At 41.3% G+C, this 15,948-nt stretch overlaps 1 protein-coding gene across 1 annotated transcript; it reads right to left on the reverse strand.

The window, feature by feature from the left end:
- Positions 1–236: 236 nt before the first annotated feature.
- On the reverse strand, positions 237–14,213 carry LOC311222807 (E3 ubiquitin-protein ligase RNF126-like). Its single transcript, XM_084307434.1, has 9 exons — positions 14,126–14,213; positions 12,540–12,598; positions 12,295–12,358; positions 11,627–11,862; positions 11,351–11,419; positions 11,156–11,225; positions 10,881–10,974; positions 10,603–10,718; positions 237–1,521 (listed from the first exon to the last, which is right to left on the reverse strand). Exons 1-9 carry the CDS (start codon positions 14,198–14,200, stop codon positions 1,354–1,356), a joined length of 951 nt encoding a protein of 316 aa, XP_084163560.1. The 5' UTR covers positions 14,201–14,213; the 3' UTR covers positions 237–1,353.
- Between the last annotated feature and the right edge of the window lie 1,735 nt (positions 14,214–15,948).

Below are 15,948 nucleotides of genomic sequence, written 5' to 3' on the forward strand. Positions count from 1 at the left end.
TGTCCTGGGGCACACAGGCAGAACATACATGAATTCTTAAAATGGGTGGCATATCATGGGTTTCATGTCCATCAATACAAAGACTGATTTAAGGGTATGACTTGTGAAAAAATTTCAAATCTCACTCTCAAATACATGTCATAATTTACTCCAATGTTATAATACAAACATAACTCATTAAGATTCAAACTACATACCATATTTAGTAATCATTCAGTACCCCCCCCCCCCCCCCATATTTTGATTAGGAATTAGGTCTCTGAATAGGCAAACTTCCAACATAGTGAGAATGGCTTGCCTTGAGTGGTAGCACCCAAAAAACTTTATTGTAACATCAGTACATGTTTTTGTACATCTTACTGCAAAGCAAAATATTTTCTATTGTCAATTTTAGAATGGAAAATAAAATTACTTAAGTTAAAAAGCCAAATGCACTGAAACATTCTGATAATGTATAACAATAATAATAATATGAAAAGCTTATTCAAATTTAGGCGAGCAGATAAAATAATGAAAAATCCCTTTCGTTGTCGATTCTGTAATGTGAGCATCCACATCATTTACCAAAATTGCACAAAAATCACCGCATTTTTTCCCCCTCATCACCCCAAGTGCAAACAATTGGTACCTGTGCAATGTCAGACAATCTGAGACCAACTGGTAGACATTTCTATTATATAATTAATCATTATATAGGATATTTCAGAGTTCAGAAAACAAAATATTTCAAATGTCCATCAAAATGATGGAAAAATTATAAAGTATACCTTCAATTTACTCTTGTCTGATGCACTTTAAGAGTCATTTTACCTGTACTGATACGGATGCTACTTTAAAAAAAAAAAAAATATTATATGTACACATACTTTTTCCCTTCACTAGCTGAAGTATTTCTTTTTTATAAATCATACAACTCTGGAAGAATAATTAAAAAACAAAACAAAAAAAAACAGCAACTACGTGTTGTAGTCACAGGCCTTCCAACTTTGGATTCCTTAATTTCCTGTTGTTGTTGTATGAGGTGGATCAGGCAGACGGAGCCTCCTGATGTTTCCATTCTTCTCCACTTCCTCCCAAACAGGAGGCCCAATCCAGGCCTCCGTCCTTCCCAGAGACCAGATTCCTGAAGGCGTATAGGAGCCACAGGATCCTCCTTCCTTACTTTTCACTTCACTCCTGCTGTGTCCGGCGTGAGCGCCTCCTGGTGAGGAAACGGTTGCTCTCAGTTCCCCTCCCGGGCATCAGGGGAGAGGCTAGGGGCCCACCGCTCTTAACACACAGCATTGGCCCAGGAGAGACAGACGGCTCATGGGGTGAGATGGAGGAATGTTTATTTATGTATTTTATTAATTTTTAGGAGTTATCCGCAGAGTTCTCATTGCTGGTTGAGCTCGAAGATGGAGGGGTGGAGGAGGAGGAAGAGGAAGAGGAGGAGGTAAAGTTCATCCCTGATAAATCTGGAGGGTTCATGGCTGTGTTCTGTCCACTCAAGCTTTTCCTGCACACTGGACACGTGTCATGCTGGAAAGAAACAGAGCAGTAACGATTAGGGAGGGGACCGATAGTCACACTGGTGCTACAGACTGAGACTACTGATGCCAAAAGTTAATTACTTCAATGGTTAATCTCAAGTCAACTTTCATCCAATCACACAACCGATTCTGAAATGATTGACTCTCTAGGTAGCTACTTGCCACAGGCAGGAAAAACAAACTGTCCTATTCCACTCACTCTGGCTGCACTCACATGCTGCAGAAACGGTCTGATACTGTACATCAAATAATAATCCCAGCAATAGCGCAGAATGCAGTGTTTGTAACGAGAACACCTAGTCTGTCAACACCTCAAACCTAAGCACTTACTAGTATACAGCAGCACTGTGCTGGACTGCAAGTGGGGGGGGGAAAGGCAACAAAAAGTGTTTTGACCACATCCTCACAGCCTTCTACACCACCATCCACAACAACCCACACCTTAATCTACACCATCCACAACAATCCACGCCTTCTACACCATCCACAACAACCCACACCTTAATCTACACAATCGACAACAATCCACACCTTCTACACCATCCACAACAACCTCATCCTCCCAGCCTTCTACAAATCTACACCACCATCCACAACAACCCACACCTTAATCTACACCATCCACAACAATCCACACCTTCTACACCATCCACAACAACCTCATCCTCCCAGCCTTCTACAAATCTACACCACCATCCACAACAACCCACACCTTAACACATCCAGCGCCGGAAACGCTTTACAGCGTTATTGGCCGCCATGCGTTGAGCGCCAGACCTTGCTGTACAGCGTTATTTTTCGCCATGGCATTCATAATTCATATATACACCTGCGACGTTGCAGCTGGACCCTATAGGTGACGACAACAACGGCTCAATACCGCCGCCTGGTGGATGGTCGGGCAAGTTACACTCGCCTACAGGATGTGGCCGATGTGCGTCGATCGAAAATCACCCGGCCGTCACATATCGTCGTGGGACTCCCGACAGACACAATGTACATAATGGATCGCTTTCTAAACGTAATAATCGATATGATTTCGGCATTTATTGCGACATACAAATGGACCTAGGCGATCTGCGTCGTGTAATTGGGATCTTTCACCGCCAGTCTCTTTGACCCACGGTAAGAGGAATATAGCGTTATTTTCAACCCGATTGTGAGTTTCCTTGTGAGCAAACCGATCTGATCAATATATCACCCAACCTACATAAAGCATTTACTGATGATCGGGGAATTATAAACGACCCCCCCCCCCCCTTTCCTTCACGCATGATGAAGCATAGCGTATACCGATCATATACAGTTGATCTTTTCTTAATATAGCGTGTATAGGGAAGAAACGGCAATCGATAATCTATATATGCGTTTAGGCCTATAACTCACATTCTAGGAATTACTGCAGAAAACGATAAAAACATACTTATATTCTAGAAGGTATTAACACAACAATGTATGAATAAAAAAGTATAACGTTCCCACATCCTGAACGATAGATAATCGATGTTGAATGGGCCATAGTAATGTCAATATAGCAATACAATTTTAAAAGTTATAGCCCTGCAAAGAAGGTAAACATCTCCATTAGGGCTGGGCGATATAACGATAATGATAAATATCGCGATATATTTTAATAATCGATATCGAATATCGAAATTAAAAAAAAATCGTTTTTTTTTTTATATATATATATATATATATATATATATATATATATATATATATATTAAAAAAGACTGGTCTTTCTTGCCTGCAACTTAAAGTAATGGCTTTGCTTGTCCAAATGACAATACTGACCAAATTGAGATTTATTTCTCTCTTGTACATTTATTTTGTTTGCTTTCTAATTTAAAATACAGTTTGAAACCGTCTGTACACAGTAGGCTATGTGTGCTAGCAGAACTAGACTCCAGTCACGAGTCACGGTGCACATGTGCGGTGGTTTGTCCACCAAAAAAGCGCCAAAAGATCGAAAATAAACGAGCAGAGCCAGAACTGTTCCAACTCCCCTGGAGCCACAGCCAGCAGAGAAGCCGGTTTACTTTCGCTTTTAAACAAGCTGCAGCCTGAGAACTGGAGTGTGAGGGGATGTAACACTAAAGATGGCGGCAATGACAAAGAATTGCTGCAAAATAAACATACATTATGTTGTTAAAAAAAATTAAATAAAAAATATTTGTTTTTATACTTTTATAACAATTCGATAATTATCGATATAGAGAAATATGATAACATTATCATATCGTTATCGCGATATGATTTTTTTCCATATTGCCCAGCCCTAATCTCCATAGGGTTATAGTGCTGGCAGAGAGGGGTATGAGATGGGCAAACTGCCCGGCGGCGGGCAAAGTGTTAATCTACACCATCCACAACAACCTCATCCTCCCAGCCTTCTACACCACCATCAACCTCATCCTCCAAGCCTTCTACACCACCATCAACAACCTCATCCTCCACAGCCTTCTACACCACCATCAACCTCATCCTCCCAGCCTTCTACACCACCATCAACCTCATCCTCCCAGCCTTCTACACCACCATCAACCTCATCCTCCCAGCCTTCTACACCACCATCAACATCCTCCACAGCCTTCTACACCACCATCCACAACAACCTCATCCTCCACAGCCTTCTACACCACCATCAACAACAACCTCATCCTCCACAGCCTTCTACACCACCATCCACAACAACCTCATCCTCCACAGCCTTCTACACCACCATCAACAACAACCTCATCCTCCACAGCCTTCTACACCACCATCAACAACAACCTCATCCTCCACAGCCTTCTACACCACCATCCACAACAACCTCATCGTCTCAGCCATACACCACCACAATCCATGACTGATGACTCTGGCTAATTAATTAGCTTAATAGTTCGCTCCACTGACCCTACATATAGTTGGTTATGGTAACTAACAGCTGAGCATGAGCACTGATAATGCTAACTTCATGCATGTTGTATATTATAGCAGCAAACGCTTGTTTTACTACATTGGTCAAATGTTAATTCCATTAATCCATTCATACATTATCCATTAATCCATTTGTACATTAATTCCATGTACGAATAAATAAAATGATGATGATGAAATGTCATTTATTTTACTTGTAGAAATTAAATTGACAAAATTTGTAAACATAATTCAAGAAATGAAGGTCATTGCATCATGTAGCAACTCATAATGTAATAACTATGCATAATGTAATACACATCTTGAACACACAATGTAATAACCTTTTGGACATAATGTAATAAATTACATTATATGCATGTTATCCCATTATAAACCGAGTACCACATTATTTATGAATAACTTGACGCATAATGTAATATACTAAAATCCTATATATAGATACACAAATGTTCTAGAATGTTTGGTTATGACATCATACTGTGACATAACAAATGTTCTAGAATGTTTGATTGTGACATCATACTGTGACATCACAAATGTTCTAGAATGTTTGATTATAATATCATACTGTGACATCACAAATGTTCTAGAATGTTCTATTATGACAAATAAGACGGTTCAATGACTATCTAAATCCAATCAATATTCCTAATGCTGTTTCAATGTAAGGTTATAAAAATAAACATTCATATAATTTAACACAATAAACTAAATATATAGCTTTGGCTCCTCTACAGCAAACGTTTGCATTTCAAGTGTTATAAATGATTGATAAACTATTGATTAGCTGGTCAACTGATATATTAGATTCAGGTTTATTGTACAGAGTACAACATCTAACCAGAGTGCAAAGGAGGAGGAGGGAAGTGGATTGTAATGTACATGTATAACATGTATATATATGAAAAAACTAAGGCTGTCAAAGTTATTGCGTTATTAACAAGTTAACACTCAATTCTTTTAACGGCACTATTTTTTTTGACAGGCTGCTCTCATTGATACTCCTTATACAATATTTTTCCAAGCTGTAAGTCAGAGCAGTGGATGCCGAAAGAAAGACTGAGTGAGAGAGGGTTGAGAGAAAAAAAAGAATAAAGATATATATATATATACTCTGAAAACGTTTTTGCCAAAGCACTGGTGCCTGGACAGTGATTTCATCACCGCAAAAGCCCTGTTGCCTTTAAAAAAATGGGGCTTTTGAGGTGATGAAAAACGAAAATGTCTAATTATTATTTATACATTTTTTTCACATGGTAAATACACACAGGTCACAACATGTTTACAGGAACGTTTTGGAGTTGTATTTGGAGTATATTTCCTGACTGTTGAGTCCAACGCACACGGCGGGCGATTTTTGCCAGGCGACCGACAGAATTGTATCGCCTCGCAAAAAATCGCCTCAATCCAAATTTTTTAGGCGACGGCAGGCGACACAGCAGGGACAATGAGGAAATTAACATGACTTCTACTGGTGTATCATTTGTAATATAAATGAATTTATCAATACATTCATTTATCAATAACCTACGTATTATTACCATGCTATTTATGTTAATTATTAATTAACAGGAACAATTTAAATAAATAACGTTGGAGATGGGATGTGTGTGCTAATTTAAGGCAGTCAATTGTGCTCTCTCTCTATATATATATTATAGACCGGTCCATCTCTCTTGATAGACCGGTCTATCTCTATCTCTCACGATAGACTGGTCTATCTCTCTCAATAGACCGGCCTATCCTACATTATACGCGCAACCAATGAGTATATCTGACGGCCACGGACGGACCGGTTTAATGTTGGCATTATTTTTAGTATGTATGTAAGCTATATAATGTGTTCTGTATATGTTTGATGCTGACGTTATTATGTGGAATTGCTTTGGGGAAAGTTGGGGCATGCCGGTTTTCCCACGGCTCCCACGGGCCGAATATTGCCCCGATCCTTGCGAAAATTAAATCCACGGGTGCCTCTCGGCGTGCCGAAGCTTTTACTAAATCACTTCCATCATCGAAAACGAGGGGAAAAGGTCGGCGGGCGACCCGGAACGTTTCGCGTGATATTTAAAAACTGTGTATTAAATGAACCTATTATGGGATCCACGCAAGCTTTCTACCGTGAGTACATCTGGGCCTCCCGCAACCTTTACCCAATCACTTCTATCACCGGAAATGCTTAGAAAAGGAAGGCCGATTAAAACGGTTGGCTCTGGTGTGGGGTGCCAAGCGATTGTCGCTGAGCGACAGACGATCGCATCGCCAGGCGACATCGGTCGCCCACCGTGTGCATTGGGAACTACAGTAGGCTACACTGGCACAGCTACTTCCAGTGAATGACGCTAAGCAAGCTAGCCTAATGGTGCAGCCGTTCCCTAAGCCTAATGCATGCACAGAGAAGAAAAGGGTATGTATCCACTTGTCTAACTCCAGGGTAGATGGCAAATAAGCAAATTTCCCAAAAAGTTGGTGTGTTCCTTTAAACAAAAACAAAAAAAATGGGGATAAATAGTTAAAGTGTAAAGTTCAACACACTACTGTGTTAGTAATCATTACTATGTAATGTTACAGTTAGTAAATTGGTATGCCCATCGTTTTTTTTATTTATTATTTGACTTCTGACCATTATAGTCAAAGTATTTTCCTATGAACTGAAACTCATAAGACCACATAAGGCTAGCATCATTGGCGTTCAGTTACAGCTATATTGGCCAACGTTAGCCAGCTATCTAGCCAACTACTGCACCACGAATTGCCAGCCAGCCAGCTGGCTACCTTTAACAACAGCCATCTAGCCAGCCACTGCACTACGAACTGCAAGCCAGCCAGCCGGCTACCTTTTAATTCACAATACAACAGCCACAACAGCCATCTAGCCAACTACTGCACTACGAACTGCTAGCCAGCCAGCCGGCTACCTTTTAATTCACAATACAACAGCCAGCTAGCCAGCTACTGCACTACGAACTGGTAGCCAGCCTTAACCCACAATACAACAGTATCAAGAATCAAGAGGTTTATTTGTCACATACATACCAGGGCATACAGTGAAATGCGGGTGGTCATGCCCGCATTGATTGTGCAAAATATAATAATAAAAATAGGCATAGAAAAAAAGAATAGGTAAGACACAAGATATGCATGATACAAAAAAGACATGCCAAGTTCCTGAGAAATTGGTTCCTATGTACACTACTATACAATATAAAATGTTAACACTTAATGTATCTACACTATACTATACAGTACCTCCTTCCTTTAAAGTGACTTTTCCATTATTTAACACTATGGTCGCCAAAAACGCCGTAGCACGTCTTTCCCCGCCATGCTCATTCTGCCAAAGACGCCGTACCACGTCTTTGATATCAATATTTCAAAAATCTGTGATCGAAATCATATTTCTCCCCCGGAGACTTGAGATCTACTGTTGAGCCCCTCTCAACTCTCCAACGGTTCAAGAGCGCCATCTGGTGGCCGATCGGCGGATCGCCCAGAGCGGAAACAGGAAATGGAAGCTGGTGCTCATTTCAATTCGGTCCGATCACTCTGTAATAGTCCCAGAACTCGAGCTAGACACAACGGATAGCAATCCGTTACCAATAACTCGATAAACAACATGATTTGGACGTATATACTATTATACAACCTGGAAATGGATCGCATATTTCTACATCCCATAATAGGAATATTTCTGTTCCACGCTCATCGCCCAACGCTATGAGGAAGCTACGGTAAGATTCAGCGTTATTTTTTAACGTGTTCGATACCAACTGCTCTAATGATCATATCACCCACACTAGATGAACGTTGGCCACGGAATTATAAACGACCCCCCCCCCCCCCATCCGGTCAACATCAGATGATCAGTAGTAACTTCTAGAAGCACGTCCATTTGAAATTTTTTATCTCGCGCAGATTCCTATCAAACTGTATTTGATCATCAATATAATGCATTTGGGGCTATAAATCACGTTCTGGAGAAAGCTGCAGAAAACGATAAAAACATACTTATACTTTAGACCGTATTTTAGTATGAATGTGAATGAAAAAGTATAACGTTGCTACACCCTGAACAATAGATACTTGACGTTGAATGGGCCATAGTAATGTCAATTTAGCAATACAATTTAAAAAGTTATAGCCCTGCAAAGAAGGTAAACATCCCCATAGACAAATAGAGCTGGCGGAGGATGGTATATTAAGAATATAAGCCTGGCGACCAAAGTGTTAAAGTGACATTTTGTTTAAAGTGATAAACAGCCAGCTACTGCACTACGAACTGCCAGCTAGCCAGCTGGCCACCGCCAATCCAGCCAACTGTACAAAATAGGGTCTCAGCCAATCACATCGATTTGTACAGTTAGTTAGCTAGGCATTCCATTGCGAATAAAAGGTAGCCAGCCAGCCAGTATTAGCTAGCTAGTAGCTAGCTAGCCAATGCTAGCCAACAGCTGCAAGCCTGCAACAACGAACGCCAATGATGTTATCAGCCGTTGATATAATAGCCATCAACAGTAGATAGCCAGCTAGATAACGTTAGACAACACCTCATGTATTAAAATTAAACTAAAGTTAATCGTTTACTGGGCCATTTTGTTGAATGCTTCAGTGATGTTGAAAGAAGAGCTGTCGAGGCTCTGCACTTGGAGCGAATGAGGGGATTTGTGTTGACAAGACAGGTCCATGAGGGGTGGGGGGAGGGGCAATGCCCCAGCAGCATGTGTGTGCGTGTGTCAACAACTTGCTTTAGGAGAGAAGACAGCGAGAACGCCAGCTGGTATCGATAGTGCAGAAAGTATCAATATTGCGGGAAATGAGCATTGAAACTGTTTTAAATATCTATATGTATCGAAAAATCGATATTTTTGACAACACTAGTAGACATGTGAATGAATGTGTACAGCACATTTAATGGCAATCCAGTTTGTTCTCCGTTTGGCCTGATGGTGGCAGTAGAGGAAAGGTCATGGGGTCACCAATAAACCCATTGTTTTCTTCTTCTAAGGGTCATGAATGTGCACAGCAAATTGTGTGACTGGACAACAGGTCAGATGATATTCTAATGTGAACATTAGGCCTGATGGTACGCTAAAGGAAAGGTCATGATCACCACCATCAATAGCTTTCTTCTTTTTGGATCACGAATGAGCACATAGAATTTCATGGCAATCCAGCTATTTCTTTTCAAGATATCTTATTAAAAAACAGACAGACCACCAAACACACAATATAAATGGTGTGTATGTTGGAGTAGAAAAGTACAACTTTCATTGTGCAATAGTCAAGGCTGGAATTCAGACATCTGCTTTGGCATATCAGTTGACCAGCTAATCAATAGTTTACATTATGGGTTTTTATTACATATTTGTATTACATTATGCACAGTTATTACATTATGAATGCTACACATCATACAATAAGCTTTTAATGAAAATAGGTAGCAAGAAAGTATTGTTTTGGATTGAATTCAAGGTAAAGGTGCAGACGTGATCTTTATGCGATACCCAAACCTAGCAACAAGCCGTTCCTGTGTCATCATTGCAGAAAATGTATTCTAAATGTAACCATTGTTCATTGTTTCATTGTATCCTTCCTTTGGAAAAGGGGATGGGAGGGTGAGAGTGCATGGTCTCTTAAGGTATACTTGCTTTTACATAATGCGTTTGCAAGAGATCAGAGCCACATATCCTGTGAAGTTCGTTTGGAGTGTACTTTGCGCACGTCCTCAGGAATTAACGCTACACGTCCACAAGATGCAACAAAGCGTGTCAACGGTGGGGGCAGTGTGGATGTGACGGGCTAAACACTAAAACTCCACATGGAAAGCCAAATGTAAAAAGGTCCGAGACCTTTTTCTGCTGTGATCTCAACATCTCAGAATCTCCTTGAATATCGCCATGTTTTATGTTGTTTACAATGAAAATCCATATAGTGGATAGTTCACAAGGAGGAATATGTTCTTCTTCTATATAATTCAATGCGTGTCGGCCAGAGAGGATTCCACCTTGATCTGCCCCATAGTGAATAGACTTGTCCATCCTCAAGTATGTAAACAATGCCATTTACAACGCAGAAGCTTGTCTACTCGTCCGCATGGTTAAAAGCAAGTACACGAGATCCTGAGGGGAGAGACGTCTCCTACCTGTTCCAGCCAGGGTACTATGCAGTCATGGTGAAACATGTGATTGCACGGAAGCTGCCTAACGTTTTCTCCAGCACTGTAATCTTCTTTACACACTGGACATTCTAGACCTGAGGCTGAAAGATAGAGAACGTGTTAAAAATGTGAATTTGTTCCAACAGTCACGGAGAGAAGCCACCGATCCTGTCGAGTGACACAAAATATTTCAGCAGAAACCTCTTGTGATCCTTTCACTCCATCTACAGCCTGTGAGCCGCTGTCACAGTGGGGCTACTTACCAACATGCTCCGGTGTGACTTGTACTGTAGGGAGGCTTTTGATTTTATCTCTGTCAGCAGGAGGTGGTCCTGTGTTCTCAAACTGGTTTAATAACTAGGGGAGGTAACAAAAAAAGTCAAATTAGTATTATTTTATTATATTCCCATACAATTCATGAAATATGTGTAGAATTCAAAGTAAATTACTGAAAGCAAATCAATCTACTAGGATACACTACTCGCTGGGTTTTCAACATTTTGAACAACAGTTTAAGATTACATAAAGAAATATATACCTGTGTTATAATTGCATCTAGTCCATTAGCACCCCAGGCATAATCCATAGGGTTTGAGTGAAGAACGCCCCTTTGAGAAAGATAACTTAACATTAGATTAAAAGTTGAGGGAGTGATTACATGCATCATATTTTCCAAACTGTCCCCCCCCCCCCCCCTCACACACATTATTCTTAGAGTTTTCCAGATACTCACCAGGGCCCAACACCAATATTTGGCATGGCGGTAGGGGCAATTATTCCATTCACTAGTTGTTGGATAATCCTGAAAGTTTTAAGAGAGCACACAGTATAGAAACATAAAATGATAAATGAAACTACTCTACTACATTTGCACAAATGATGGGCCATAAAATGACCCCGGGGGAAGAAAGACTACTGACGACTAGGAATTAGTGATATATATATTTTAAATTAATCAAGGGCGAGGGAACGCATAAATGTCCCACAAGTGACTAACTCTGCTACTCACCCCTCTAAAGTGGGCACTCCCTCGAGCCTCCCCGCCTGCCGTCGGGTACCATGGCGACCCCGGGGTTGCCTGGCGCCGTACCGCTGCCGCGATGCCATCTCCCTTTCGTGCCGGTTCTCGGCCTCTCGGTTGTCCTCAGTTCCCAGCCCAGCCCCGAAGTCAAAGCTGTCGTCGAAGACACCCAGGGCAAACTGGCCGTAGCCCGAAGGGAATGTAAATAAGTGCTGGTCCACATTCTGTGTCAGAGGAAAAGATTAAGATAAAAGGTGTCTCAATGGTGGAAAAGTAGCGGAATACTGTGTTTATTTATACTTTTTTTCTCTGCTGACCACAACTGTTTACAGTCAATTGTCGGGATACAATTTCACCCCAATGACCCGTCAATTCTTCCACAAATATTTATACACTATGTAAATGTAGTTACAAACATAAAGTAATTTCTGCTATAGATGATGATTGTGTGAATGCAGAAACCAAGACCAAACCAAACGTTTGTGAAATATGTTACGGATCATGAAGAGGACCTTGAACTATTGGGAAACCCCCTATCGACAATAACGTCAACTGAGACGTTTGGGGGAAATACTGACAACAGCATTATCTAAAGATTGTTGAGCAGGATAAGAGGTCTGTGGTTAATTAGACGTCAGTGTGAAGACTTCACAAACCTCAAACGGCTGCTGGTTCTGCTCCCCGCTGGAGATGGTGGACGTCATGGAGCTATTGTCAGCACTGAACAACGGCACAAAGAATTTGGAAGTTAGGCCTGAACATTTAGCATTGTAATGGATGATTTCATCACTCAAAGTCATAGGTTGACAGACGCTTAGTGAATTTATCAATTTGTGTAATAACATACAGTTGCAAAGGAACCATTGGGTAATAAGTCAAGACTAGACTTTTAGGCACACACCTTCTCTCTTCCAGCAGTTCCTCTATGAATCCTGACTCACATCTGGGACATGTGTAGTCCTGCAAACAAAATTCCAGACAATTGACCCATCTCAAACTCAGCCCTCTTTTCTTGATCCTCCAATCACAACCGTTGCTTTCCTCAGACAAGTCAGAGGATGTCCGAGGAAAGCAACAGTTGTGATTGGAGAATCAAGAAGAGAGGGCGGGATTTGAGATAGGTCCATTGAAAACAATGCAGTAGCCCTGCTATTATTAGGGTTATGAATACTGCCAAAAACAAAACTTCTGAATATATCAATATTGATATTCTATATATTTCCACTGTACTATAATTCATGACCTGTATCATGTCTTCTACTATCACATGTACCTGTACCTCCCCTCCCCCATGCTGCCTGAATTTCCCCAAATGGATCAATAAAGGAATATCTTATATTAATCAATGTAGGCCTACATAATTGCAACACGTGTTGACAGTGAAAAATATAGGCCTATAGCCTAAATAAAATAACAACCTTAATATAGGTCTATAGCCTAAATAAAATAATAACATTAATATTTTAACAGATGTTAATGCTTCAGTCTTGCTCTGGTTGAATATAATGAAAGATTTTCTCTCATGTGTGAAATTCTGCACAGCTTGTGGAGGAGGTGAGATGGAACACCTTTCATTCTAATCAAAAATAAAATACATTGCCTGCAGCCGTCTACCATAGTCAAGATTTTAATCAAAGTTGCATTGCTATTTTTTTTACCACCCCCCCCCCCCCCCCATTACCAGGCCTTGGTTATTATTCACCGAATGACCACACATAACATAACATAACACATTGCGTTTTTACTCATGTGGATCCTAATTCTATCAGGTGTAAATCCATAATGGCACGTTACTACCAACAAACTGGGGGAAACCTATGGCTGATCTTTTTCATTGTTGAGGGGCACCTTTACTGTTCTATGACAGATCATTCTAGCTTGTGACAGGCATGCTTACTGGTGTGACTTTACTGAATGGAAAAGCAAGGAAGAATACACAGTGGCATTGTTGTTGCTTAGTGTAGGATCATTCAGCACAGACTACCATAACGTTACACTGAAACCTGCTATGGCACTCATGTGTCCAGCTGTTGCAATGGCTCATGAAACATGTATCAACAATGCAAGTTCAATGCCGGTGTGCCTGAACTGATGTGGAGCTGTAGTTGGTCTCATGATCATCTCGTTCATTAATTGCACAGCATAGCTAACGTTGACGTTATTGTTTGACACCTCATATGCAGTAGCTTATATAACATCAACTTGTTCACTGCTAGGATGTGGAATCAACGCAACCTTTAACGTCAAGTTTAGGTGTCAAGGCTATGCAGGTTGTATATATACTCGTGGGCCAGCTAGGCTAACGTTAGTAGCTGTAATGTAAGCTAGGCAGCTAACGTTAGCTAGCGATAGCATTCAAACCAGACTACACTCGTAGCTGGCTAACAGTTAGCTACTATGCTACACGCGTCTCCCACAATCATTTATAAAATGTCCCATTCATCAAACGGCCTCAGTCCTTCCTTACATGCTGTCCAGGTTACTTACAGGGAGACGGGGGCTGATCTCTGCTGAACATCTGTGACAGAAGAACCGGCTGGGCCATGGAGGTGCTTCAGCCATCTTTAGCTACAACACTGTTGAGGGAGGGAGGGAGCGAGACTACGTCACTACGGGGCGCTGACAAGGACAATACTCATCGCAATCTAGAATATACGACGCGCTTCAATTATGGGTTCACTGTTTGAATCTAGATGAGCTCAGTTTTAGGAGGAAATATTGATAAACCATAGTAATGTTACGTTATATTCAACGACCAGTATTATACTCTACGCACTATCATTAAATCGAACAAACAATCAACATGTATTCATGTAATGCTAGATAGTGAGTGACACAAGTTAAATTGGGTGTAGTGTGGTAATAAAATGTTACAGAAATAGCATAACTGGAAATCGAAATGTATTTTGAGGGGGGAAACATTGTAGACAGTCGCTTTACATTACATCCCAGAGTAACCTGATTAATTTCTGCTTTATACAATATCGCCACATGGTGGTGCCTAAGTGTATCAAGTACAGTGTCTGGATGAGGGATCTATGCCTACGTTTACTCCAGTGGTCTGCTGCAGACTACCGACTCGTGTTCTGTTACATACTGGTACAAGTGTAACGGATGGTATCTTGAAGCGCAGTCAAGAAGGGCTGGGGTGAGTAGCGGTGCTATGGGTTAAACTCACTCTCACATCCTCAAAAGACGCATAAACCCATTACTTAGAAGTTAATTCACCTCTTGGTATAGCGGTCTGTGTTGTTGCCTGCAACGTGGGAGACCGGGGTTAGACTCCCACTCGGGGCATCGAAGTTTTAGGTGACGTTGTCACAACCGTTACAATGGTGCCGATTGACCCGGATGCCTTGGGTGGAGTGGAGTGAGTTTGAGAGGGTGAGTGTAACGGATGGTATCGTGAAGCGCAGTCAAGAAGGGCTGGGGTGAGTAGCGGTGCTATGGGTTAAACTCACTCTCACATCCTCAAAAGACGCATAAACCCATTACGTAGAAGTGAATTCACCTCTTGGTATAGCGGTCTGTGTTGTTGCCTGCGACGTGGGAGACCGGGGTTCGACTCCCACTCGGGGCATCGAAGTTTTAGGTGACGTTGTCACAACCGTTACACATGTCCCAGTCCCACTTGTGAGTATAACTTCAATACTGTAAGATACCAGTCTTGTAAGTTGTAACATTATTTTAAGTAATTCTGCATTATGCCTAGGCCTACATTAGGCTATGTCTTGGAGAGATTGGTCCCTCTTGTGCCCCCCCCCCTCCCAGTGCCCGTAGGTTCATCAAACATGATGACCACGGTCTTGTTTTCTGATTGGTTAAGAAAGGTTAATAAAAACCTATCCTAAACCTATTTGTTCCACCCCCTCCACCCGTCCTTCAAGCAAATTACTCCAGGACCAGGTTTGAAGTCCCCTGTGTAACTCACTTGTTGCCATTATTTGTGATGTAAGTCTAGAGACACTTGTGTGGATGCCAGAACATACATTGATCCTGCACACAGCACTTCATATTGCACATCTTTTATTAAATGTGATGCTTTTCCAACAGACACCGCAGGCTGAAATCCACCTTGTTGAAGTCAGAGGTTCTATGTAGGATTGTTAGTAACTGTCTAACTGCATATATAACTGTTTCCACTAGAGGGCGCTCTAGGCGGAGCCACTCAAGACACCACCAGGTGGCGAGTATAAATAGAGATGTCTCCTCCTTCTCTACCTCTTTCCCCCCCAGCCTCTCAGTGAGAGGAGACCTCATGTATTGCTGCTCATACCATGTGAATGACTAAACCACGCCGCTTAAAGGCT

Source organism: Notolepis coatsorum, assembly GCF_963971535.1.
Source record: "Notolepis coatsorum genome assembly, chromosome: 2".
Taxonomy (NCBI): Eukaryota; Metazoa; Chordata; class Actinopteri; order Aulopiformes; family Paralepididae; genus Notolepis; species Notolepis coatsorum.

Bases quoted from the DNA above. Each gene is read 5' to 3' on its own strand.
- LOC311222807 (XM_084307434.1), bottom strand. From the start codon at position 14,200: ATGGCTGAAGCACCTCCATGGCCCAGCCGGTTCTTCTGTCACAGATGT. The intron at 11,420-11,626 runs GTGAGTAGCAGA...TAAAACTTTCAG, and splicing joins GGAGTGCCCACTTTAGAGGG to GATTATCCAACAACTAGTGA. The intron at 10,975-11,155 runs GTATATATTTCT...TACCTCCCCTAG, and splicing joins TAGATGCAATTATAACACAG to TTATTAAACCAGTTTGAGAA.